Raw genomic sequence first — 25,019 nt, forward strand, 5'->3', positions numbered from 1 at the left:
GTGTATTCGGCCAGGCCTTGTAACAAAGGCTGGGCCGAATCCATGTGGTTGATGTGTAGATCAATGCTTGGGTCCCACGCCATACAAGGAAGCCCAACTGGGCAGCAGTTAGGAAGGTCAACTGAGCACATAAGCTTAATGGGCCTAAAGCTCATTTCGAACTGGGCTATTTAATTAGTTAATTATGGAGGGAATTCTGAGATGGATTAGCAGATAGGATAGGGTATTGACCCTATCCACTCAGAGAGTCCAGATCTGAATCACATTCAAATCTAGAAACCTCCTAATGAGATTAGGAGAAAGCTAATCAAATCTACAGATAAGATAAGGGTTTATCCTTATCACCTAAAGAGATGGCTTATCCAAATATGATTTGGATAAGCAGCTCCTAATTGGATTAGGAGCTGATCTTTTGGGTTTACAAAAGAAGGAAGGGGCGGCAGCCTTTAGAAGAATGAGATATTCACATCCTCTTTAGTGTTGAAAAATACAGAATAAAGAATTAAGCAACCCTGCAGAATTCTTTCTTGTCGCCTCCTTGTTCTTGCCGCCTTGTTTGCCAGTTCGATCTCCAGTTGTGGGAGAAGTCAAGATTCGATCTTGACATCAGTTCTTTGAGAAAGAATTGATAGGAAGTTGTGCTCACGTGCCATCCTGGTGTTTCTTGTGAATGACAGAGTTCTTGGAGAAGAACACTACTGATTCTGCTCCATCCTACACTGCGCCATCTTCCGTGGGAGCAGTCTTTGGATCCTTCCTTGGGCGTGAACACCTTCGTTGGGAGATATTATTTCTCTGTATCAGGTATAATCCTCTCCTACTCCTTTTGGTTCAGATTTGGTTCAGTTTATGGTTCAAGATTGATCATTGAAAATATGATTTTCTAAATAGGGAATGCGATTCCCAGTTGAAGGGAGAGAAAAATTTTTGAAATTCGCCCTCTTATTCCGCAAGATTTGGGCGTCCATACGATGGATCTCTCATCCCTTCAGGAGATCCATCATATGGATGGCCGAACCTTGCAGGGAGGTTGTGCAAAATTTCAAAAATTTTCTTTCAAAATTTCAAAATTTCAACGGTTGAAATCAACTACCGATAGTTTAGGTTTCCATCAGAGAGAGTGCATCCCCAATCATCACTTTGTTCGACAAAGGGGCTGATCCTGTCACTATGATCACCCACTCAGATGAATTCTCGGACTGTCCCAACATACCCAGGTTTTGACCCCCTCTAAGGATCTCACTGATTGGCATATCAAAGATAGCCCAATCTGACACCTAGTGCAGTATCATAATCGAGTTTAGGAGTCAGGTGTAACATTCCAGTTTTGCCCATCTATCTCCAAGGTCCAAGACAATTCTGGAATTTTGGTCTGGTCCAGGGTTTCAAGAAAACCCACACTGCATGTACCTCAGGTCTCACCCTAGCAACTGAGACAAGCCACCCCAACCAACTTGGCGGCATATCAGTGTTAGCCTTGGCAGGATAAATCTCCCCAGATCTATCCAACGGCTGTGAAGATTCTAAACTAATACAAGTCTCATATATGTTCAGTTTAAGAGTATTACGCAGAAACATATCATAATAACTTGAATCAAATATGTACTTTATTCATTTACATTAAATGTCATAATGTACATCATTTTGATTGGAGGTAAGGGCATACACTGTCTAACAATTCACACCCAAAGAGGTGACCAAAACCCGCCTCCACTGAAAATGACAGCTTATGGTGAGGCAGGATCAACAAAATGGTGAGCACAATTTTATATTGTTGCTTCTAGCAAGAAACAATATCAAGAACTATTCTTGATCAGATCCATAGGTGAAAATCGAACTGGGTAGCGGTGGCAAGAACTGGAGGAGAATTCTGTATATTGCTGAGTACATAAATGGTGAATTCGCCCCCTATTTATAGCCTTTTTTGGATCAGCTTCCTAATCCAATTAGTAAAGAGTTTCTTGATCCAAATATGATATTTGGATCTGGACTCTTAAATGGATAAGACTTATCTTATCCTTCAGCTAATCTTGATTAGATTATAAATCAGAAGTCGCCCCTTTTTTTAATTAACTCACTTAAGCCCAGTTCAAAATGGGCTTTAGGCCCACTTAGTCACATATCTCACTTTCCCTTTAAATGTTGGCTAACTTGGCTCTCTTTGTATGGCGTGGGACCCTAGCACTGATCTACACATCAGCCATATGGGTTCAACCCAGCTTCTGTTACAAGGCCCGGCTGAATTCACTAAAGAACACAGTGAACCCCTGAACCCATCAATATGGGCTCTTAATGGATTCGACATTTACACTAAATGGTCCTTAGGTGCAGACACCTTATGAAGGCCCAAGGACTATGGGTAGATGCAAGATTAGCCCATCAGGTATTACCCTCAATGGTCTTACACTTAACCTCTCAGTCCATAATGATCAAACACTGCCCGGCAAGAGATGACATCTCCGTCAGCTGCAAGGTACAGTGTTGCACTCTCTACTCACATGGATCCCGGGAATTAAAACATTTTTGCAAGCATTTTGTGAAACCATAATATATATGTGCATCTCTATATAAATTTATTTTGCAAAAACAAATCTTAACAATTTGAAATCAACTGCCGGCAGTTTAGGTTTCCATCAGAGATAGTGCATTCCCTAATCATTCACTTTGTTTGACAAAGGGGCTAATCCTGTCACTATGATCACCCACTCGGGTGAATTCTCAAACTATCCCAACATACCCAGGTTTTGACCCCCGCTAATGATCTCACTGATTGGCATATCAAAGACAGTCTAATCCAACACTAGTACAATACCCTAATCGAGTCTAGGGGTCAGGTGTAACATTCCAATTTTGCCCATCTGTCTCCAAGGTCCAGGGTAATACTGGAATTTGGTCCGATTCAGGGTCTCACCCTGGTAGCTGACACAAACCCCCCCCAACCCACTTGGCGGCACATCAGCGTCAACCTTGGCAAGATAAATCTCCCCAGATCTATCCAACGGTTGTGAAGATTCTAAATTAACATAAGTCTCATAAGTGTCCAGTTTAAGGGTATTACACAGAAACACACCAAAATAACATGAATCAATTATGCATTTTATACATTTACAATAAATGTCAATAAGTACATCAATCTAATTGGAGCTAAGGGCATAACTGTCTAACAAACTGTTTATGTGGAAAACTTGGTGGGAGGGAAATAAAATGAGGGACATATCAAAATTCCTACAAGAAAGTGATAAAGTTTGTCCTCTTTTCAACTTATCTCAAGAAAACTGGAGATACTTATTCTTTCACTATCATTATGCAAAAGCATTCTGGCTATCAACTCAAATTGGAATAAATCTAGAGATCAGTCACCAAGTTTAGGCCAATTCATCTCAGATTGGAGCCAAAATAAAATAAGTCAATTGAACCTTGACCTAAGAACTTATTGCGTTGGAAAATTTTTTGTTGTATTTAGACTTATATGGGACATGTGAAATGCAAAAAATTCACAACAAAAAAAATGTGGAGTCCAAATTAATTGATTGAAAAAGCTATTTCATATTTGTATTCATCATAGAATGAGATGGTTAATCAACAGATTGAAGAAAACGATAACCAGAATCCCCAAATACTAGTCTATATGGATGGATCATTTGATCCAATATCGAGGAAAGCTAGCACAAGTTTTTGTAATATTATCTTTTGACCTATCCATTTTGTGCGCAAAAATCCGGAGAATCAAGTCATCATCCAGTTACCAATCAAAAAAAAATGGAGGGCACTGATGCATGGACTCTCAAAGCGCTAGAGTGGAAAAGTTTAGCAATAACTCTCCTCTAAATCTCTTTTGGTTATAAATTGTATGCAAGTACATCAACTAAAGGAAGGTGCTGACAACCTTTTGCATCTTTTTGATAATTAGTAAACATGTACGTGCATTTGCACGTGACATTATCTCCAAGACAACTATTTACAATTCATGGACAGTTTTTGAATAGTTACAAGTGGGCAGTTTCTTAACTGTTATAAGTAGACAGTTTTTGAACAGTTATAAGTGGACAGTTTCTTAACTGTTATAAGTGGACATTTTTTGAAGTGAGAGTAAAGGATATATATGCCCTTTTTTATGCCCGTTGTATTTTGCTTAGATAAGGGGTAAAAATGTCTAATGAAAAGTCCACAAAATGGGGCTATTCTCTCTTTTATTAGTAGTATAGATATATGTATAAAGCATGTAAGTAGAAACATGAATCTATTAGAGGGAGGAAACCCAAGCACATATATACCCCACAACAGCATCCCATACTACCGATGTGGGATACCTCACATTAGCATCCCATACTACCAACATGGGACAAATGGGGCATAACACTCACAACTTAGCATACAATGCTTGTAAATCGGTAGCTCACAACCATTCTGTACAAACTATGCTATCGAATAATGAAAGTATTTTCCTTTCTGGCAAAAAAAAACCATAGTGTAGAGATTAAAGCATATCGGATCCAAGTACGGGGAATGCAACAAGTTTTGTGGCTCTATTCAGCAGAGTTCACATTGGCACCCATAGAGCGCATCCAGCATGCACATCTCAGCGTGCATTGGGAACATCTCATGTACTTGTCATTGGGAGATATTACCAATACATAATAGGAATGGGATCTGCTCCTCACACATGGGCGCCTCACAGGCACATTCGTCGTGTATTGGGAACATCTCCTATGAATAATAACTTATAAGTACGGGAGATGTTCCCAATGCATAGTAAGATGTGCGTGTGAGGTCGGTGTGAGGCACCCTGTGTGAGGAGCAGATTTGGTCTCTACACAATAGGGGTGTGTTGTGGGGCACGTTCTATGGGTGTCAATGCATAGGGCTACAAATAAATTGGATCATATCTGATTCAAATTCAAATTCGATCTAGTAAGAGCCAGATTCAGATACTTCCCTTGATCCTAACAAATCGGATCAGATTGGGAAAGTCAATCCATTTAGTTAGCAAATCAAACTTGGATGTATTTCGATATGATCTGCCACCACCCAATCCGATCCATTAGTTAGGAAATATTATATATTATATATTATTTATATAAATACTATATATATTATATTATATAAATAATATGATATAGTATTTATATTATATCAAGTTTTTTTATTACAATTCTAATTGAATCATATATCCAATAAGATATATCAACCAGATTTCTTACCAGATTGGCTATACCCTTTACCAAATCTGATCAGATCCATTTACAACCCTATCGATGCAAATTCTATTCAGCAATTGCTCTAGCCTCTCACTCATATTCATGTATCTGAGTACAACTACACAAAAAGTACAATTACATCTTACACTGTGTATATGAAGCATCTCAAACAAGAAAACAAGCTTTGAGTAAGGGTATCAATTGGACTGGATTTGGTCCAATCCAATCCATTCCAATATGAATCAATCACAGATGGACCAAGTCAAATCCAATCCAATCCAATGAATGCTTTGGACCATTTTGGACCGGTCCAATTTAATGTCCAGGCCATCCAATCTGTTCAAATTGGTTTTATAATTTAGATTGGTTCCAACCCAAACTCCATCCATTTACACATGTATTCTTATCTTCTATCAATGGATCAGCTATTGGTTCAATCTGAACAAATCCAATATAAATCCATTACAAATGGACCAGGTCCAACCCTCCAATAAATATTTTGGGCCATTAAATATGGACCCATTCAATTCAATGTCTTATTGGTCCATCCAATCCACCCAAATTGATTTTTATTTGGACGAGGTCCAATCGAAAACCAATAAAACCCACTGAGACATCAATTTATTGGTTTAACAACCAAGTTCATTCTGAACCTAACAACACTATCCCCACATCCCGATACTTCCATTTTGAGTTCCAAAGCAGCATGGAAGATGTTTAAATCTTGCCTATACCAGGGTTTGGGGTAGACAGGTCGAGCCGTCCACAAGCCTGTCCACTAGCTACAATGGTAGACATGTTAGGCACATCACGACTCCAAGGTTGGGCTGGGATGAAGGTTTATGGCCGACAAGCCAAGGGCTCGGATCTGCTACCCACTACTTGTTCCCACATGACACAACAATTGTGCATTGGGAATATTTCCCTTTTCATTCATATGGAGATGTTCCCAATACACGGTAGTAGTGTTCATGGGTATAGATGTAGGAACAAGTAGTGGGTAGCAAATTCAGAGTGGTAGGCCAATGTGTCGACCTAGCCCATGAAAGCTTATGTCAACCCAACCCACTGTTGTACAATCAATTTTATTGTAACTTTTAATTTCATTTATTATTTCATAATTCATACTAAATAATTGTATATATCAAAATGGAATTTTTTTTTTCAATTTAGGGCTTATTCGCTTCCTCTTAACTCTTATTTCTTAAGAGGAATCTTTTAACATTAAGAGAAAAATGGTTGTTCATTTCCTCTTATCTCTTATCTCTAAAGGCTCAGTTTGGGAGTACAATTACAAATATGTATAATACAAATACATACGAAATAGTACAAAATATAAAGTTTGGCACTCAAAATATTTGTATTTGTACTCCTTCCAAATGGAGCTTAAAGTGCAATCATATAATTTTTTGTTTTCCATGATACTGCCAAAAAGACAAACAAAAACTCTCATATATGGGGTCAAAATGGATATTTGATACTTTCAGAATTCAGATTCAAAGTTCAGATAAAAGAAAAATTCACCAATACTAATATACCTCTTAATGTAATTATTACACTTTTAAATGTCAAACTTCAAAGTAAACGAACAGGCCCTTATTGTCTACCTTGTCAACTTATTTATTCTTTCATTATTTTTCTTTTTAATTTTTCTTAAAAAATCACACTAGCTTAAAACCCGACCCAACCAGGCACAGCCTGTTACAGTGCAGGTGGCCCACAAAAGTTTTTGTACTGTCCACATTACACCTCTAGTTTGGGGATGGGCTACCTTGTGTTGTCTAGCTGGCGGCATGACCCACATAACACCTCTAATTTGGGGATGAGCTACTTCTACAATTATGAATACGTTTCCACTTCCAGAGACCTTTCTCGGCATCAGATTTTAAAAAGTACAGTGCTCCTATACCCTTTAAAACTTCTGTAAAGGCTTCAAAAGAAACTCAAACTAGACTATAAAGTGGAACATAAATCTTGAGTGTGCTTCAAAATAAGAGGAACGCCTGCAACCTGAAACCCCCATCACTTGTCAACCTGTATATGGTGTACATTACCCCTTTTTTTTCTTGAAATCAAAGCCCGCAGGCAAATTCATTCAACTAGGTCGGTACAGTATCTCATACAAGAATATTAAGATTATGTTATCTGACCACTAAGCACATAAAGAAACCTCATAAACGCGTCTCTAACTCTCTCCTATACTGCTAACAAAAATTAAAAATGGCCCTCAAAAAACACACCACCAGGGATATGGTGAAAAAATGACGTTCAATAGCAACAACCACAATCTCTAACAAGTCCGATATATTCTCAGATTTCGTCCATCCCCACAAGGCCGCAACCCCCAAGAACTAGTGAGATCAAGTATTCGACATGTGAAAGGGGACTAAGATGACTGGAGCAGGATTCATGGATTCAGGAAAACTAAAATATTTTAAGGCATGTTGTACTGACCGCTCTTCTTTCCCACCACCCCACCCGTCTTATGCCCATGACTAACTTAATAGGTAGCAGTGTTTGATTAGGATCATATTGTCGGATTTGCCTTGCAGACTTCATGCCCTGGAAGCTAATTTCAATGGTGAAATCTCTCCACTGCTCGATTAATTGGTTCTTGAAAATACTGTAGGGATATAAAGATGGCTTCCTGTGCATAATAATTGCAAGAAACTGTGGTTAGCAAAAGATTTTTTGATAGATGCAGTTAGCAAAAGATTGATAATAGATAAGGAAAGGAAAAGATCAATGATCAAAAGGTACCTCAGTTCGTATTGTTCTACTCCCTTGGTGAGGGCATGTATTCAAGTAGGACTCAAACACCTCTCTTACATTCTCTCCCTGCAAACAAATAAGAAAGAGTTTAAATGATGCTTATAATTATAGCAATCTCAGTAAAGCAGTTATAAGCAATATTACAAGCAATTCGAAGTACTTGTACTGTGAATTTGACATTTGAAAAGTTGATGTAAAATGTCAACTCATAAAAACACCAGAAGACTTCAGACCAATTTAGTGCATGCCATGTCATACCTTAAGCTCATTGTCTTCTTCAATGCTCTCTTCCAACCCAGCAAGTCCACCAAAAGCAATCAATAGGTGCCTATATGTGCCATAAGTTAATACTGTTATCAATATCCGAACTGTATTACAAAGGATATAGCTGTCATGCTTCATTTATAGACATGCATAGAAAATATAGTTACTATGTTGTGCATATGTGTGTGTAGCATTGTTTTTCCTAAGAATATATAGTTACAGCCACTCTGCTGCATTTATATATACAGTACCTGAATTTAGGCAGATTCAGCTCTGATGAATTAATAGTGAGACCATGCTCTGAAGTTCCAATTATATGATCATATCCACCCTATACAAAAGAAATTAAGTTACACATGAAAATTTTCTAACTAGTTAATCGAGTTAATTATATGGATTAAACAAAACAAGAGAAATGGAAAGAAAATGAATACCTTATATGGGCATTCTTTAAACACAGAACTGAGATTCGAAGCATATCGCACTTTGTACCCCCAATAGAATCCTGCTTCTCTAGGCTTGGAGGATGATGCAACTTTCAGCAAACAATCTAGATAAATTCAGATACGGGGGTCTTAAATCCCAGAGTATGAACTAGTAAGTTCCTTTATATATGGATGACAAAACCAATATATTCTGGTCATGAAAATATAAAGCCAAAGTAAAATGCCACTGCCACTCCACAGTAACAGCATTTTTTCCGAAATCATAGAGGAAATTCAAACCAGTCATACTAAATATTAATTTAAGAATGTTTGGAAAATTTTCACATACCAATATTATTTTGGTAATAAATAAAAAAGGAAATTTTATTAGGAATAAGAAAAAGAAGACACAAAAGAGGTGATTAAGATATCACCCACAAGAAAAAAGAAAAACCTTAAGACCCAAGTGTCAGATCCCTCCAGCCACTTGAAATACAACCTTTTTTCCTTCCCCACCCCTTAAGAGATCAAGAAACCTCACTGCCCATACCAGACCCATAAGGACCCAAATCAATCTTCCCCTAGCCCTCGAATTCCAGCCTCAATTTACTACTCAAAACTCCCCGATAGAACTTTCCTTGTCCAAAGGATACTTCTTTTCCAATTCCTGGAAGGATTTCTTGCAAATTCTTCCCCTCCCAGAAAAGATAGCCCCAGCAATTTGCTAACTTTAATTTCAATCTCAATTACCAGAAGCCACTTCCTTTCTTTATCTCTTGTGTGTGTCTCTGAAGCCACTTTCTTGCTCTCCTCAAGGATCAATAGCAGCATACAGTGGACATCATGTCTCTCTTTACAGCTGAACTTTTCAATCTTAGGAGGAAAGGGGAAAATTATAAGGTGATGCAAGGGGAAAGATTATATGGTGATATGCCAGAGATACAGTGATTATCGCTTATTTAAAATTACTACTTGGGGTGTTCTGCTGTGCCAACTGCTGCCAAGGGGAGTGTTGGGATTCCAATTTGATTGATAATTTGTCTGGATTTAGATTACTTGCCTTTGCCAGTCCTACTTATGCCATCTAGAGAGAAATCTCTATGCATATCTCTAGTGCATAGCTGCTCCTAAGAGAACTTAGGACCTTGGGAATAGGATATGTCTTTAGTAGTGATGTGCCAGAATTCTATCCCGAGGTATTATTTTTAGGCCCAACCAACCAGTAGACTCACTTTGAGGCCTACAATTCATGGGTTTCATGGGCTGTAGTATCTGAGATTGTGAATGATTAACATATAGTCATTAGTTGGTAGGTTCAGGGTGAAGTGAGGAACCTCAGATATTCGGACAATATGATATACAAGCTAGAGTTCTAGTTTCTACAGAGCATATATTAGAAGATTGGTAAACTCTCTAATAGGCAACCCATAGCCCAGCTAGTGGAGGGGTGGGGACTGGGGAGAGAGTTGTGTTTCAAAGCATCCCTCCCTGGATAACTGCTATTTTTTTGCCTGAGAAGGAAAGTATTGTATTAATATCAAAAAAGAAACATATACAGTCTGCCCATAATTTAGCACGAGGTTTTTAAAACCAGTCCGGATAGGGAACCATTCTAGGGTCCAGTTCCCAGGTCAAACGGTCCGACCATCCGGTCTGAACAGACTGCCCATTCTGATAGAAAAAATAAAACAAAAAAACAAAAAAAAGGCCAAAAACTGTTGTCTGAGTCAATGGTTCGACTGCCGGAGTCAGCGGTTTGCTGACCAAATCAATGTTTTTGGCCAAAAAGCAGTTTTGGGATAAAACGGAATTGATCATTTCGGTCCAACCGTCTGGTCCTGTCCGGTTTTGAAAATCATGATTTAACATATACAGTATTGTATTAATATCAAAAAAGAAACATATACACTTCTTCCCCTATGCCTCCCCCCTTCAAAACCATCAACTTCCACTCCCCTTCTGCTTCAATGGTGTCCTTCGTCGGAGCTGCTGGTGGACACCCACTCCACTGTTTCTTTTGCCTCTACCAAATTGTTTGTCTCCAGGTATCCTCCGCATAAGTCCCCTATCTTCTTCACCATCTCCTCACTCCATAAGTGAGGAGACCGGGGGACTGGTCTCCAGGTATCCTCTACGAGTCCAGGGGACCAGTCTCCATCCTCCAGCAACCATCCATCTCCTTCCACACTATAAATGTAACAAGACACCTCCTACATTTATTGCCCCTGACCTTAGAATTCTCCTTGCCACTTTCGAGTAAGGTAGTATGAATAGGAATTTGGTTATCGCCATTCTTCTTACTATGATTCCCACCGTCAACCCCCAGTTTCTTAAGGCCCACCCCTGCATCTCTTCTATAGAGAAGTTTGTATCCATTGTACAGACCAAACATACTTTTAAGAACTCCTTTCTTTTAATGTCCCCTTTTCCATCAAAGATTAGATAAAAGCACTATGTACTCGCTTTCATGATCACCTTCCCCTCAAGAGGAGGTGGATTCCCTAGCTAGGATATTGGGGTGTGAAGTAGAGGACTGGCCATTACAATATTTGGGGCTACCATTGGGAGGGAACCCAATGGTTGAGAGCTTTTGGTACCCTGTGATTGAAAGATTTTCCAAGAGGTTAGCAAATTGGAAGAGGAATTACATCTCTTTAGGGGGTAGGATAACCTTAATTAAGTCAACCTTGGCCAACTTGCTGGTTTATTTTCTGTCTACCTTTAGAGTACCAATGAAAGTAGCAAACCAATTAGAGAAGATAATGAGGGATTTCTTGTGGAAACCAGGGAACACTAAGAAGGATTACTTAAGAAATACAAATTTGTTGGGGAAATGGATTTGGAGGCTACCGATGGAACACGACAAACTTTGGTCAAGAGTGATTGTTTAGTATCCATGAATTGGTAGATAACGGCTGGGATGCAGGACTCGACCTTAGAGCTTCTTGATTTTCTCCTTGGAAAGCTATTCAAGGTATTTTGCCTCTTATGCTCCCTTATTTCAAATATGATGTTTGCAAGGGAAATAAAGTCTTGTTTTGGGAAGACGTTTGGGTTGGTGAAAACTCCCTTAGAGATAGATTCCCTTCTGTTTATTCCTTGACAGAAAACAAAAGAAAAGTGATCTCTTTAGTGTTTGTCGATAACTCCTGGGACTTGGGCTTGAGAAGAGGTCTAAGGGATTCTGAAATGGGGATGGTTGATGATTTGATTACTCAGTTAGGGGAAGTCCTTCTAGATCAGTCTTGTAGGGATAGCAAAATTTGGAAACCTTCCCCTTTTGGTTTTTTTTTTTCAATTACTTTTCTTTCTACAACATTTTGCTTCAGACCTCTAACCTTGCAGGGAGCTTTCCTTCAAAGGAGGTGTGGGTAGCTCTATACCTCCAAAAATTTAGGCCTTTTCTAGGAAGTGGCACTCCAAAAAATCAATACCTTGGATTTATTGCAAAACAAAAGAGGCCAAATATGTGCCTCTCCCCCCATGTTTGTAGTCTCTGCTTGGGTTCTAGTGAGACAATCTCACACTTACTAATCTCATGCCCCTTTGTGTTCTTTATTTGGTCTTGGTTCTCTTCTCTCCTTGGTTGCAGGTGGACTCCCCCCCCCCTGAGTGTGGTGAACCTCTTTGATCCATCTTTTTTGCAGGCAACCAAAAGGTCCATGGAAGGGTTATGTGGAGAGTCACTAGAGTTGTTGTATTGTGGTTAGTGTGGGAGGAAAGAAATAATAGGATCTTCAAAGGTAGTTGTAGATCCAAGGAAGATAACCACTAAGATTATCCATTGGTTGAAATCTTGTGATCTTTTTAAGGCCTCTCATCTGAAGACATTTATAGAAATTGGGGTATTGTGGCAGCTACAACTTCTTCCAAAGTTGTGGTATAGGAAGTTTGGTCCCCACCAACACAACAAAGGGTAAAACTAAACTTTGATATAAGCTCTATAGGTAATCCGGGCCCATCTGGTATAGGAGATGTTTTCAAAGATAATGAAGGCAAGATAATGGCTCTGTATTCAGGCCTAGTTGGAGTTGGAGATTCCTTAAGAGCAGAAATCTTGGCACAACATCAAGGAGTAAAACTGGCCAATATAGATAGCTGATCAGGGAAATACTTAGCATAACAAGGGAGGTGGGTGTTTGTTTCAAGTGGGTAAGGAGATCAGCAAATGGTTTTGTTGATGCCTTAGCGAAACAAGGGACTGTGAGGGAGAGACTTTATTGGACAGTGCTGTAATGTTTGATGTTTATTGGATCAACCTCTTCTAATAGGGGTTGACTTTTGTATTTCAGTTTTAAATTATCTTTAATGAAAGTCATCGCTTCTGATAAAAGAATATGATCACCTTCCCCTCTGTCAACCACCTCAATAAACTTGCCCTCTCCACAAAGGAGGCCCCGCACCTCTCTGCTCCAAATCTCGACCAAGCCACGCAACTTAACTCACCGTAGAGCTTAACGTCCTCGTTTCCACATCTTGACTTCGCCAAAAATTTCCATTGTCAAACACTCGCACCAAGTTGTTGAAGGCATTCCTCCCACTTCATTCTCCACCTAAACCACCCACCAGCACTTCATTCTCCACCACCACCCTTCCCATATGGGAACTTTTTTTTGATAGATAAAATTCAATTGATTTCATTAGAAGCAAATGATGAATAATTCGTTACAAGCATCCCAAAATGAGGCACGAGGTGCAGCCTCACTCATTGATACAGAAACATCATAAATTTACAATTGGGCCCAGTACAACAGCTCCCTAGTTACCCCTTGTTTAGCTAGAGAATCAGCAAAAGCATTTGCCTCCCTCCCTACCCACTGTATAGTTACCTCCATCTGCTGAGTTAACCAATTGAATTTCTTCAATTCATTTCTGTAAGCCCAGATCACTGAATCTGGGTTTTTTAGCTAACCCACCACCACCTTGGAGTCCCCTTCTATCACCAAATTTTCCAATCCTAACTCTCTTGCAATTTGTACACCTTGTAGGGCTGCGTACAATTTTGCCTTTAAGGAGTCTCCATTCCCCACTCGTCCTGAGAAGAGTGCTCTTAATTTTCCTTCCTTGTCTCTGATGACCCCTCCTATTCCAACTGGGCTTGGGTTGTCTTGACTACTCCAATCGAAGTTTAATTTCAGAAATCCTTCAAAGGGAGGAGCCCAAACCAGCCTTGCCTTAACCTTCTGCATTGAGCTAGAAGCCATTAATGAACAATTCCTCCAAATACCATCAAATGTGAAATTTTTGAATAGTTCCACTATTTGTAGCCAATGTATAACCCAAGTCATTACACACTCCACAATTTTTCGTTTGCTCCTTTCTTTCTTTTGAAAAATTCTGGCATTTCTTTCTTCCCACAAGGTCCATACCACTACTGCTCTAGTGTACCTCCACATTACTCTTCCCCTCTTCTTCGGTAACACAAAGGTAGATGGGTCAAACAGCATTTTTATCTCCGTTGGCATATTCCACCTGCACCCAAACAAAGAGAAAAACCAATCCCATACATCTGTAGCAAATGAACAAGAAATTAGTAAATGGTAACAAGATTCACCATCAGATTTGCATAGAGTGCACCAATTCAGGGGAAATACACAGAAAAGGCCTCTTCTTTTGCAAATAATCCAGAGTGTTAATTTTCCCAAGAGCCACTTCCCAACAGAAGGCCTGAATTTTAGGAGGAATCAACGGGAACCACACTTCTTCCAAGGAAAAGACAAAGAGGAAGAGGACTGACAAAGAGCTTTAAAAAAGGAAGCACAAGAAAAGGAACCTTTAGAACTTGGGAACCGAATTCTTCTATCTAGACAAGAAAGCTCTAAGAAAACACTATCAAGGAGAAGGAGAAGCTTTGACAAACAAGTTGCCTCCTCATCCCTCAAACCCCTAAGAAATCCGAAATCCAAATTAAGACTCAAAAGCAAAGAAGGAAGAACCAAAAAATTTGAAATGACCTTATTTTTATACAACGAAATAGAATACAAAGAAGGAAAAACCTCCTTTAAAGGCCGGTCACCAAACCAAGTGTCTTCCCAGAATCGAATTAAATTCCCTGAGCCAACACCATACCTAATGTACCTGAGAAATTGAGGGAGGAGGCTATGAATTGCTTTCCAAGGTGCTGCCAAGGTAGCCCTACACGATACACCAGCATCCCAGCCATTCTCCAATCTACCATGTATACTTGTCACTACTTCAACCCACAAATTTTCTCTCTCAAGAAGCCATCTCCATAACCATTTCCCTAACAGAGCTGTATTCTTCTTCCTTACATTCCCTAGACCTAAACCACCTTCTTCCTTTCTTTTACACACAACCTCCCATTTTATTAAGTGGTCCTTTCTAGTCTTTTCTTCTCTTGGTGGAATCCTAAAGACAGAAGGTTAGCCAGAGTAGATTTTATCAGAGTGATCCTACCTCCCAAAGAGATGTAACTTCTCTTCCAAGCAGCCAATCTCTTTTTACATCTTTCTATAATTGGGATCCAAAACCTACTTTTCTTCGGGTTTGCACCTAGGGGAAGCCCTAGGTAGGTCTGAGGCCATGGGGTGATATGACATTCTAAGCAATCTTCTATCCTATGTAGGACTGTCCCCTCCATATTAATCCTTGCTATGCAACTCTTCTCCAAATTGATTTTCATATTTGACACTTTTTCAAACTTCTTGATTAGATTTTTCAATCTCTTAACTTTCCTAATGTCTCCTCCTTCACAAAAAATAATGATATCATCTGCAAATTGGAGATGAGTAAGTGGGACATTGTCTCTACCCACTCTCCAACCCCTAAATTCATCTTCTCTATTTTCCGTAGAGTGAAGTCTACTAAAGACATCTGCCACTAAAGTAAAAAGGAAGGGTGATAGGGGATCACCTTGCCTTAACCCTCTGCAAGCTGGGAAGAAGTCTTTTACCACTCCATTAACAAGGATAGAAAAATGACAAGATCGTACACACCCAAGCATCCAATTGCACCATCTCTCCCCAAACCCCCGTTGATGCAGAACTTCTTTCAAAAAACCCCAATCCACCATATCATAGGTCTTTTCTAAGTCCAATTTGCATACAAAACCTTCCTTCCTAGATCTCTTCATCTCCTCTACACATTCATTGGTTATTAGAATTTGATCAACTATTTGTCTCCCTTGAACAAAAGCTCCTTGATACTGACTGATGGGGAAGGGAGAATTACTTTGATCCTCAATGATAGGACTTTAGCAATTATCTTGTGAACACTAGTCACTAAACTAATGGGTCGGAAATCCTTTGGATGGCTAGCATCACCTTTCTTTGGTATCAAGGCCAAGAAAGTTGCATTAACTCCAAGGCTAACAATATGTGTATTTGAGAATTCCTTAAAGACTTTCAGTAAATCATCTTTCAACACTTCCTAACAATCCTAATAGAAAGCCATTGTGAATCCATCTAGGCTTGGTGCTTTAGACCTATTCATGGAGAACAATGCCTTTCTTATTTCTTCTTCCTCAAAATCTCTTTCCAGCCAATTTTCTGCCTCCTCATCTAGCAAAGGCCACTCCAAACCTTCTAATCTCAATCTATCCTCCAGAGGTCTCCTGTAAAGGGATTTAAAGTGGTCCACAAAGATTTTGGCAATTTCATCTTGATTTGAGATTAGCTCTCCATTGATTTCCAACCTAGCCATAGTTTTTGCGCCTTCTTCCACTGGCGATCGCATGAAAGAATTGTGTATTTCCATCCCCTTCCTTTATCCATTTTTGTCTTGACTTTTGTCTCCAAGATATTTCCTCTCTCTTGAGGACCTTTTCCAATTCCTTTTTTGATTTCCATCTTAAATCCCTCTCTTCCGCACGGAGATTTCTCTCAATTTCCACATTGTCCAACTCTTCAATCTGGAAAATTAGAGTCAGTTTCCTTTCTTCTAACCTTCCAAAACGATCCCTATTCCACTCCTTTATTTTAGATCTTAGTCTTTGCAATTTCTTATGGAATTTGATTCCTTCCCACCTTATTCCTCTTAGATCCTCCTTCCACCAATCCTCCACTTTCCGAATAAAATCCGGATGCGTCAACCACATGTTTTCAAATTTGAAAGAAGTAGGGCCATGCAAGAAGATTTTTGTTCCTAATCTAATGGGGTGGTGATCTAAAGTGACTCTAGGCAACACCCTGGAAACCAAACCTTCCCAATGATTTTCCCATCCTCTATTGAACAGAAATCTAGCTTAGAGCATAGTGGGTTTTCCTAAAAAATGGACCAAGTGAAATTGGATTGCAACAAGGAGATCTCCTTCAATTCACAGAAGTCTGAATTCATTAAATTTCCTCATACTAGTGATGATAGACTGATTGGGAATAGAAGTTTCATTGGAAAATCTTATCACATTGAAGTCCCTTCCCAAACACCAAGCACCTTCCCACAAACCCCAAATTGCATACAGTTCCTCCCACATATCACTTATCTCTCTATAAGTATTTGGTCCATAGACATTAGTTAAAACCCAATTGAATCCATCCTCCACGCTCTTGAATTTTACTGATATAGTATACCTACCTATCAATTCTTCCATTGCTTCAAGCACTTCATCCTTCCACAAAATCACTATACCCCTTGAAGCCCCCCAAGATGGAACCTCAACCCATCTTATTCCTCTCGCTCTCCACAAACTACTGATTAACCTTCGATCCAATTCTGTTAATTTGGTCTCTTGCAGCATTACCACATCAGGATCCTCTCTTTTTATTAGGTCTTTTGTCACACTCCTTTTCCTTGTACTCCCCAAACCTCTTACATTCCAACTAATTAATTTCATGTTTTCACTTTTTAATTTGAACCCTCTTTTTATTTTTCCTCCCTACTTTTGTTGCTTCCGTCTATCTCCTCTCCCACTAAATTCGATATCACCCTCTACATCAAGGATCAGCCTTTCCACTTCTGTCTTTTTCTTCTTCCGCTTTTTGTTTTTTTCTTCACTCTTTCTAGAAAGCTTCTTTGTCTTCTGAATTCCTTTATCTTCTGTATTCTCCCTTAAGGTTGGGTCACCCTTTTGTTGCACACCCTCCTAACTTGTCTCTTCCTTTTTTTCCAATCTTCAAGAAGCTCACTAATTAAGCCCCAAATCCTTTCCACTTCCTCTTCCCTCCCTCTTCTAATCTCACAGTCCCATCTCCACCCTCTCTCCTTAACCAATCAGGCTGGTTAGCTGGTGTACCTGTTTCAGGCAGAGCACACAAATCAGTAGCCAAAACTGAAAGGACACACTTACTTGGAGACAGTGGATGAGGATCGAAGACAAGTGTGGTTGGGAAGTCCTCTTTGGAGACCAGAAAATCAGAATCAGCCCCTGAAATTTGCCTGTGTTGAGTGGGAGTGGGATCATTAACAATTCTGGTTGCGCTTAAAACCTTTTCAAGTGCACCCCTCTCTATTGCCTCCATACTCATCTTCAAAGTTTCCTCTTGTCTCACTTCCTGTGCATCCTGTTCTTGCTGGAACACAGGAGGTAGTCTCTCTAATCCAGGGGAAAGTGTCATCTGCTCAACTTCGACTGCATGTACTGCCCGCCCAAATTCTTTTGTTTCATTTGTATTGGTCGACTTTTCCTTTTCTTCTCCCAAGAACAGTTCTTCAGTGCTGAAACTCTCTGCTTCGTTTATATCAATCCGCACTGTTTGATCTATACTGCCCAAGCTTGAGTATTCACTCAAGTCTGACTCGCCCTCGCTGGAACTCTCTTCAAATTCTGAATCTGGTTCCTGCACCTTCTCCCTATTAAATTTTGGGTTTCGCTTTTCAGGGGAAACCAGAGTTTTCCCTTTACTCTGTACCCAGATCATTGCTGAACACTGTCTCTGGTATTTTCGGTTTCCTTTTGTCACTGACTTGATCGAAGAGGAAGAAGATGGACCAATATTATCGTCCATCAAAGGGCTTTCCTTCTGACTCACGTGCCCTTTTAAGTTGTCATGAGCTGCTGCCCTTTGAGGCCCAATAACTGAGCCCAAATTAAGTTTTAAGTTACCCAACCCCTGTTTCACCAGCCCAGGCCCATCTTTCTCATTACCCATCACGTGATAACTTAAAGTGCCACGTGATGGGTTAATAGCCTTTGACCCTAATGGCTCAGTTCTGTTCAAATCTGATCCACCAGCTGGCTGACCCACCCCTTCTTTTGAAATTTGAAATTGGGACTGATTCACACGTCTAGGTCCATCGGTCAGCACCTCAGCATAAGACCAGCCGTGTGTCTCATCCCTTTCTTTCCTTGCCTTATAAACCTCTTCCTCTTTTAATTCACCTTTTCCTCTCCCCAGATTTTGCTTTGCCATTTCAGTGTAATTTCCTTTCTCCTTTCCTGCATCCACTTGACTTCTTCCACGTAGCCATTCTTCTTCTACCTTCTCATCTTCTTCCCTTCTTCCCTGCCTCCAAAGCTCAGCTTCAATGGCTGCTGAATAAAAGATTCCATTAACCAGTACCTTTACTGAACATGGGATATCTTCAAGTTTACATTACTCAAACATACTGCAGCTGAGTGGAGGTCTTTAACAAAAAAAACCCTCTAACCTTGCTTTACACAGAGTAGCTATTGAGACAAAAACATCTGAAATCCATAGGTGAAACGGTAGCCCCAAGATTTGAACAATTACTTCGTCCCTCGCGTGCAGATCCTTAGAGTTAGAATGAGGAGTCTATTTTGAGACAGTCACAGAGGCTGACTCCAATTAACAACACATAGCCTGGAGTTCCATTTTCTCTTCTACTACCTCTAGAAGGGCCTTACACTTTTCAAAGGGGGTTAAAATAACCGTACTGTTTAACTTCAGCTTCTTTAGTAACTCTTCAGCAATTCTCTTCCAGTCCTTCAGTGAGGCTGTTAAGGTAACAATAAATTTCTTCTCCCAGTCATTCTTGTGCATGTTGCAAACCATTCTACAGTCCTTTGCTGCTTGAGCCATGAGCTGCATTTCTGTTACCTCTACTGGCAGTTCCTTCTGCTCTGTCACTGTAGAGTCTCCATAAACCCCGTGTTTCTTCTACTAGCTCCCTTCTACTTTCTTCTCTAGCTTTTTCCCATGTAATGAAGTCCTTCAAAATCCCTGAAACTTCTTCCCAGCCTTTCCATTTCTTACCTTCAGGGAAGCAGACCATCTGCTTTTTTCCTTCCCCAAAGAATTCCATAAGCACCACGTACCTTCCTTTAGGATTTACCCTTCTTTCTGCTATATACCTCCTGCCATTAATCTCAATTGAATCTTTGTATTCAGACTTCCTACTCACCTTAACAGCATCTTCGATGAAAGTCTGAAACCACACCAATGCTTCTTCCCCTACCAGCAACACCATGACCATATTAATTTCTCTGATTTTTAAAGTTTTCTTCCCTTTCACCCTGTAACTTTCAAATAGGAACTGCTTTGCTTCCACCCTTAGAGATCTTCTTTGAGCCTCAGTCTGCTGAAACCTCCCTTCCTCCATACTACTTTCCCTCTGTAATTTTTCTCCTATTCCAAAAGGAACATGTGATGTTATTATTGATAGTGTTTGGAGATTAATTCCCGCAGCACTTTCCCATAATGGGAACTTCTTCATACCTCTTTCAAACCATACCATTGATGCTTCCCCCTCTAACTCACCAGTTCCCAACCATCATCCATAATGCCCCCATCAATCCTCTTTTTCTTGTCAATCGCCGGATTTTTTCATCCCCATCACTAGAAACATCAATCCATTGCCAGAAACATCCTCTTTGGCAAACTGGTGAACAGACTTCTACTTATCCTATTTTGGTAAAATAAGTTGGTATACCTATTGATAAAGAAAGTAGGTATACCTTAGGAAACATCAATACTGATAAATTCATGGATAGCTGCTGTTTTATGCTTCTTTGATGCATCATGCATCTCATGCTGCTAAGATTTGTCCTTTCAAAGGCCTTGGGTCTCGCTTCCTGGATATGCTAGACAATCATGTTTTTTTTTTTTTTATCAGTGAATTGTAAGATTTTGTTAGCGTAGGGGTATTTCTGTCTTTATACCTTGATTAATGTTGCTGATCTGTAAGGTTGTGTTGGAACAAGTGCTCTTAACTTAAGTAAGGGCACATAGGTCTTTTCAGTTATGTTTTAATAATAATATAAATACTTACTGGCCGACTGGGAGAAGTCAAGTTGACTCTTTCAGTTCGAACCAGAATTTTCTCTTCTCTCTCTCTCTCTCTCTATCACCTTTTCTTCTTCTACATAACTGAACAGGCCGAACTCTAAGGCAGACCTGAATTCTATCATGGTATCAGAGCATCTTGAATCTGCCTAGATTTCTGCTTGCCTAGGGTTCATTCTCTGCGCACCCTATCTAGTAGAGGGCTGAAAAGGAGTGATCGCCCTCTTCTCTTGGAGGTCTCTATGCCTCCAGTCAAGTCGTATGTGGTCGGTTGCTGTGATTTCTAAGATCGCCCTCTCCTAGTAGAGGAAGAATAGAGGGCCGAACTGTGTGGGCAATGGCTGTTGTGTGTGGCTGGTGTGTATGCAGCGGCTGTCGTGTGTGGACGGACTGCTTTCCTGCTCGTATGGGTGTTACTTCAGCGATAAGGTAAGAGATTTCAGTGCATGATATCTGTTATGAATTAAATAGGAGGTGTGTTTCAGACCATATGCTAGGGTTTATGCTGATTTCTTTGTGCATTTTGAAGGAAGAGATATGATCATATAATGGTAAGATTTCAGTTAGTTGTAGGAGTAGGGTTTGTGGTGTGAGCACACTTTTCAGCAACAACAAGTGCTGAAATCAGTGTGACAGGTGTGACCTAGTGGTGTGTAGTGTGCAGATCTCAGTGATAATAGAATTCAGCAAGTGGGCAAAATTGGTGATAACATAATGGGAGACCATAATGATTATAAACCTAGTGTGATGGTGCCTACAGACTACCTGAATGTTCAGATGACCTCCATTAAATTAAATGGAGAGAATTATGTGCCTTGGGCTAAATCCGTTGAAGTCTTTCTGAAGGCAAAGAAGAAGGTAAAACACATCAGAGATGAGAAACCCTCCTCTGACTCTCACGAGTATGAAGAATGGGAGCAAGAGGATGCTCAGATCATCACATGGTTGTGGAACAGTATGGAATCCAGGATTAGTGTGAACTTCATGTTCCTTGATACTGCCAAAGATGTGTGGGACCATGCGAAGAAATTGTATTTGGAAAAGGACAATACAACTAGAGTTTATCAACTTTATCAAGAGTACTTTAACCTGCAACAGGGCAATCAGAGTCTTGAGGAGTACTATGCCAACATGAGGAACATACATAATAAGTTGAATGTCTATCATCCTCTCACTTTTGATGTCAAGATTCAGCAACAACAGAGAGAGCAGCTTGATGTGACTAGATTTTTGGTGGGACTAAAGTCTGAATATGAACCAGTACGGGCTCAGATATTAGGGGGATCAGCTCTTCCGTCCCTAGAAGAGGTATTTGCTCGACTCCGGAGGATTTCTATCAGATCTACTGAGAACTCTAATATCTTAGATAGATCTGCCTTTGCTGCATCGAGAGGCCGTGGTGTTGGAGGTGGAGCTCAGGGAGCTCAGTCTGGCCGTGGTGGTGGTAGTGGTTCTGCATATGGCCGAAGTGGCAATGGTGGGTCTACTCATAACCGTGGTGGTGGTCGTACTGGGAGCAGAGACTCAGGGGGAGCCCGTGGTAGAGGACGTAGCTCAAGCCCGAGGAAGTGCACTCATTGTGGTATGGATGGACATACCATCAACTATTGTTATGATCTACATGGTCCTCCCTCAACCTGGGCCAATCATGCCGCGACCGGTGACTCAAGTTCCAACTTTAGACAGGAGAATCATTCATCTGACCAGATGCCTCCTACATCCACAGATGGTCCCATGAAGGAGATGGTGAGTGTTCCCCGTGATGAATATGAGAGGTTTATCCAATCACAACAGAACACGGCAACTTTTGCTCACTCAGGTATGGCTTGTCTAGCATCTACACCCAATCCCTGGATCATTAACTCTGAAGCCTCCGATCACATGACTAGAACTCCAAGTGTGTTTTCCTCCTTATCTCATTGCTCAACATCACAATCTGTCACCCTTGCTAATGGTTCCACATCCTCAATTTGTGGTGTTGGTAATGTTGACCTAGATCCTGTATCCCTCTCTTCAGTTTTGTATGTTCCTAAATTGCCTTTTAACCTTATGTCTGTTAGTAAGCTGACCAAATCACTTAACTGCTCCATTACCTTTTATCCTTCTGTGTGTTTTTCAGGATCTCAAGACGGGGATGAAGATTGGTGAAGGGCATGAAGCAGGTGGACTGTATTATCTTGACAGTGGTGGTGGTAGAACCTCAACAGCTCTTCAGTCATCTCTTTCTCCTCTCCAGTGGCACTGCCGATTTGGTCATCCATCGCTAAAAGTCTTGAAGTCCTTGGTCCCGTCCTTGAGTCAGCTTTCTGTTTTGGATTGTGAGTCGTGTCAGTTTGGGAAACACCATCGTGTTCCCTTTAGTTCTAGGGTTGATAACCGTGTGTCAAGTCCTTTTTCTTTAGTTCATTCAGATGTTTGGGGTCCTTATAAAGTGATGTCATATAATGGATACAGATATTTTGTCATTTTTGTGGATGATTTTTCAATGATGACGTGACTCTATTTAATGAAAGAAATAAGTGAATTGTTTACCATTTTCCAAAAATTTTATGCTGAGATTCGTAACCAATTTGGTACCCACATCAAAGTTTTTCGTTCTGATAATGGCTGCGAATATTTATCCTCATCATTTCAGGAATACCTGGACCAACACGGCATTATACATCAGACCTCGTGTACCTAGACCCCACAACAAAACGGGGTGGCTAAAAGAAAGAATCGCCATCTCCTTGAAACAGCAAGATCCCTAATGCATCACATGCATGTTCCCAAACCCTTTTGGAGTGATGCAGTGCTTACCTCTTTCTGATTAATCGGATGCCCACGTTCATCCTTGATGGTCATTCTCCGTTTCAGGTCTTGTTTCCCACTTTGTCTCCGTTCCCTCTTACGTCGAGAGTTTTTGGGTGTGTTTGTTTCGTCCATAATCTAGGTCCCAGGAATGACAAGTTCGATGCCCGTTCTCTCAAATGCATCTTCCTTGGCTATTCTCGGACCCAGAAAGGGTATAGGTGTTACCATCCTGGTTCTCGACAGTCCTTTGTGTGTGTTGATGTCAGTTTCTTTGAGTCTACTCCGTTCTTTTTGGGGTCCGGTGATGCTTCTTCCTTCTCATCACCTCCTCCTCTTCCACTTCCCGTTGTCGATCCTCCTTCCTTTGTTCCAGTCGTGACCAAATCCTTGCCTCCGATGCCACCACCTGTTGAACGCCCACCTATCCGTCATGTGTATACACATCGCCCACACGCACCAGCTACTACTCCTCCGGCTACATCTCCGTCGACGGATCCAGCACCAGACCCGCACTTAGCATCTGAGCTTGATCTACCCATTGCTTTGCGGAAAGATAAACGTACTTGCACCCTTCATCCCATTTCTAATTATGTTTCTCTTACTCACCTTTCCGCTTCCCATCGCTAGTTTGTTACCTTGTTATCATCAGTTATTGTTCCTAAAGATGTCCAGGAAGCCCTTGCCTCTCCAGGGTGGTGTCGTGCCATGGAAGAAGAACTCTCAGCCCTTCATCATAATCATACTTGGGACCTCACTGCTCTTCCTCCTGGGAAGCAAGTTGTTGGTTGTAAATGGGTTTATACGGTTAAGTATCTGCCTGATGGTAGTGTTGAACGCCTAAAAGCGCGATTAGTTGCAAATGGGTACTCCCAAACCTATGGTATTGACTACACAAAGACCTTCTCACTGGTTGCTAAGATAGGGTCAGTTCGTGTTGTGATCTCTCTTGCAGCCATGTATGAGTGACCACTATATCAGCTTGATATCAAGAATGCCTTTTTGCATGGTGACTTACTCGAGGAGGTCTACATGGAGCAACCTCCAGGGTTTGTTGCTCAGGGGGAGGATGGTAAGGTGTGCAGACTAAGGAAGGCTATATATGGGCTTAAACAGTCTCCTCGAGAATGGTTTGGTAGGTTCAGTGAGGTGGTAAAGAAGTTTGGTATGAAACAGTGCAAAGTTGACCATTCTGTATTTAGTCATGACTCTCCGGAAGGAAAAATACTGTTTGTGTGTATGTAGATGATATTGTTATTACTGGGAATGATAATATTGGTATTGATAGGCTGAAGACTTATCTGCAGGATCACTTTCAGACAAAGGATCTGGGTAAACTGAAATACTTCTTGGGGATAGAGGTAGCGAGATCCAAGTATGGGATTAACCTGTGCCAGAGGAAGTATGTGCTTGATTTGCTGGAAGAAACA

The 25,019-nt window shown here is 40.5% G+C and overlaps 2 protein-coding genes across 3 annotated transcripts in view; one reads left to right on the plus strand and one right to left on the minus strand.

Moving 5' to 3' along the window:
• Positions 1–7,189: 7,189 nt before the first annotated feature.
• Positions 7,190–25,019, minus strand: part of LOC104596473 (methyltransferase C9orf114 protein) — a 36,152-nt gene continuing 18,322 nt past the window's right edge. The window contains exons 7-11 of the mRNA XM_010257650.3: positions 8,669–8,784; positions 8,486–8,565; positions 8,229–8,298; positions 7,959–8,036; positions 7,190–7,845 (exon numbers count right to left, since the gene is read on the minus strand). Coding sequence (XP_010255952.1) covers positions 7,774–7,845; positions 7,959–8,036; positions 8,229–8,298; positions 8,486–8,565; positions 8,669–8,784 — 416 coding nt within the window. The 3' untranslated portion in view covers positions 7,190–7,773. The remainder of the gene's footprint in view (positions 7,846–7,958; positions 8,037–8,228; positions 8,299–8,485; positions 8,566–8,668; positions 8,785–25,019) is intronic.
• On the plus strand, positions 17,725–23,274 carry LOC148804156 (uncharacterized). Of its 2 annotated transcripts, none has more exons than XM_088895247.1 (2): positions 17,725–22,618; positions 22,919–23,274. In XM_088895247.1, the coding sequence occupies exons 1-2, from the start codon at positions 21,514–21,516 to the stop codon at positions 22,945–22,947; spliced, it is 1,134 nt and encodes a 377-aa protein (XP_088751373.1). In that variant the 5' UTR covers positions 17,725–21,513; the 3' UTR covers positions 22,948–23,274. The 2 variants fall into 2 exon arrangements, with proteins under 2 accessions (XP_088751373.1, XP_088751372.1); XM_088895246.1 differs by having other exon boundaries at positions 17,725–21,228; positions 21,329–23,274.

This window comes from Nelumbo nucifera, chromosome 1 (assembly GCF_055504915.1).
Source record: "Nelumbo nucifera cultivar China Antique chromosome 1, China Antique-T2T, whole genome shotgun sequence".
NCBI lineage: Eukaryota > Viridiplantae > Streptophyta > Magnoliopsida > Proteales > Nelumbonaceae > Nelumbo > Nelumbo nucifera.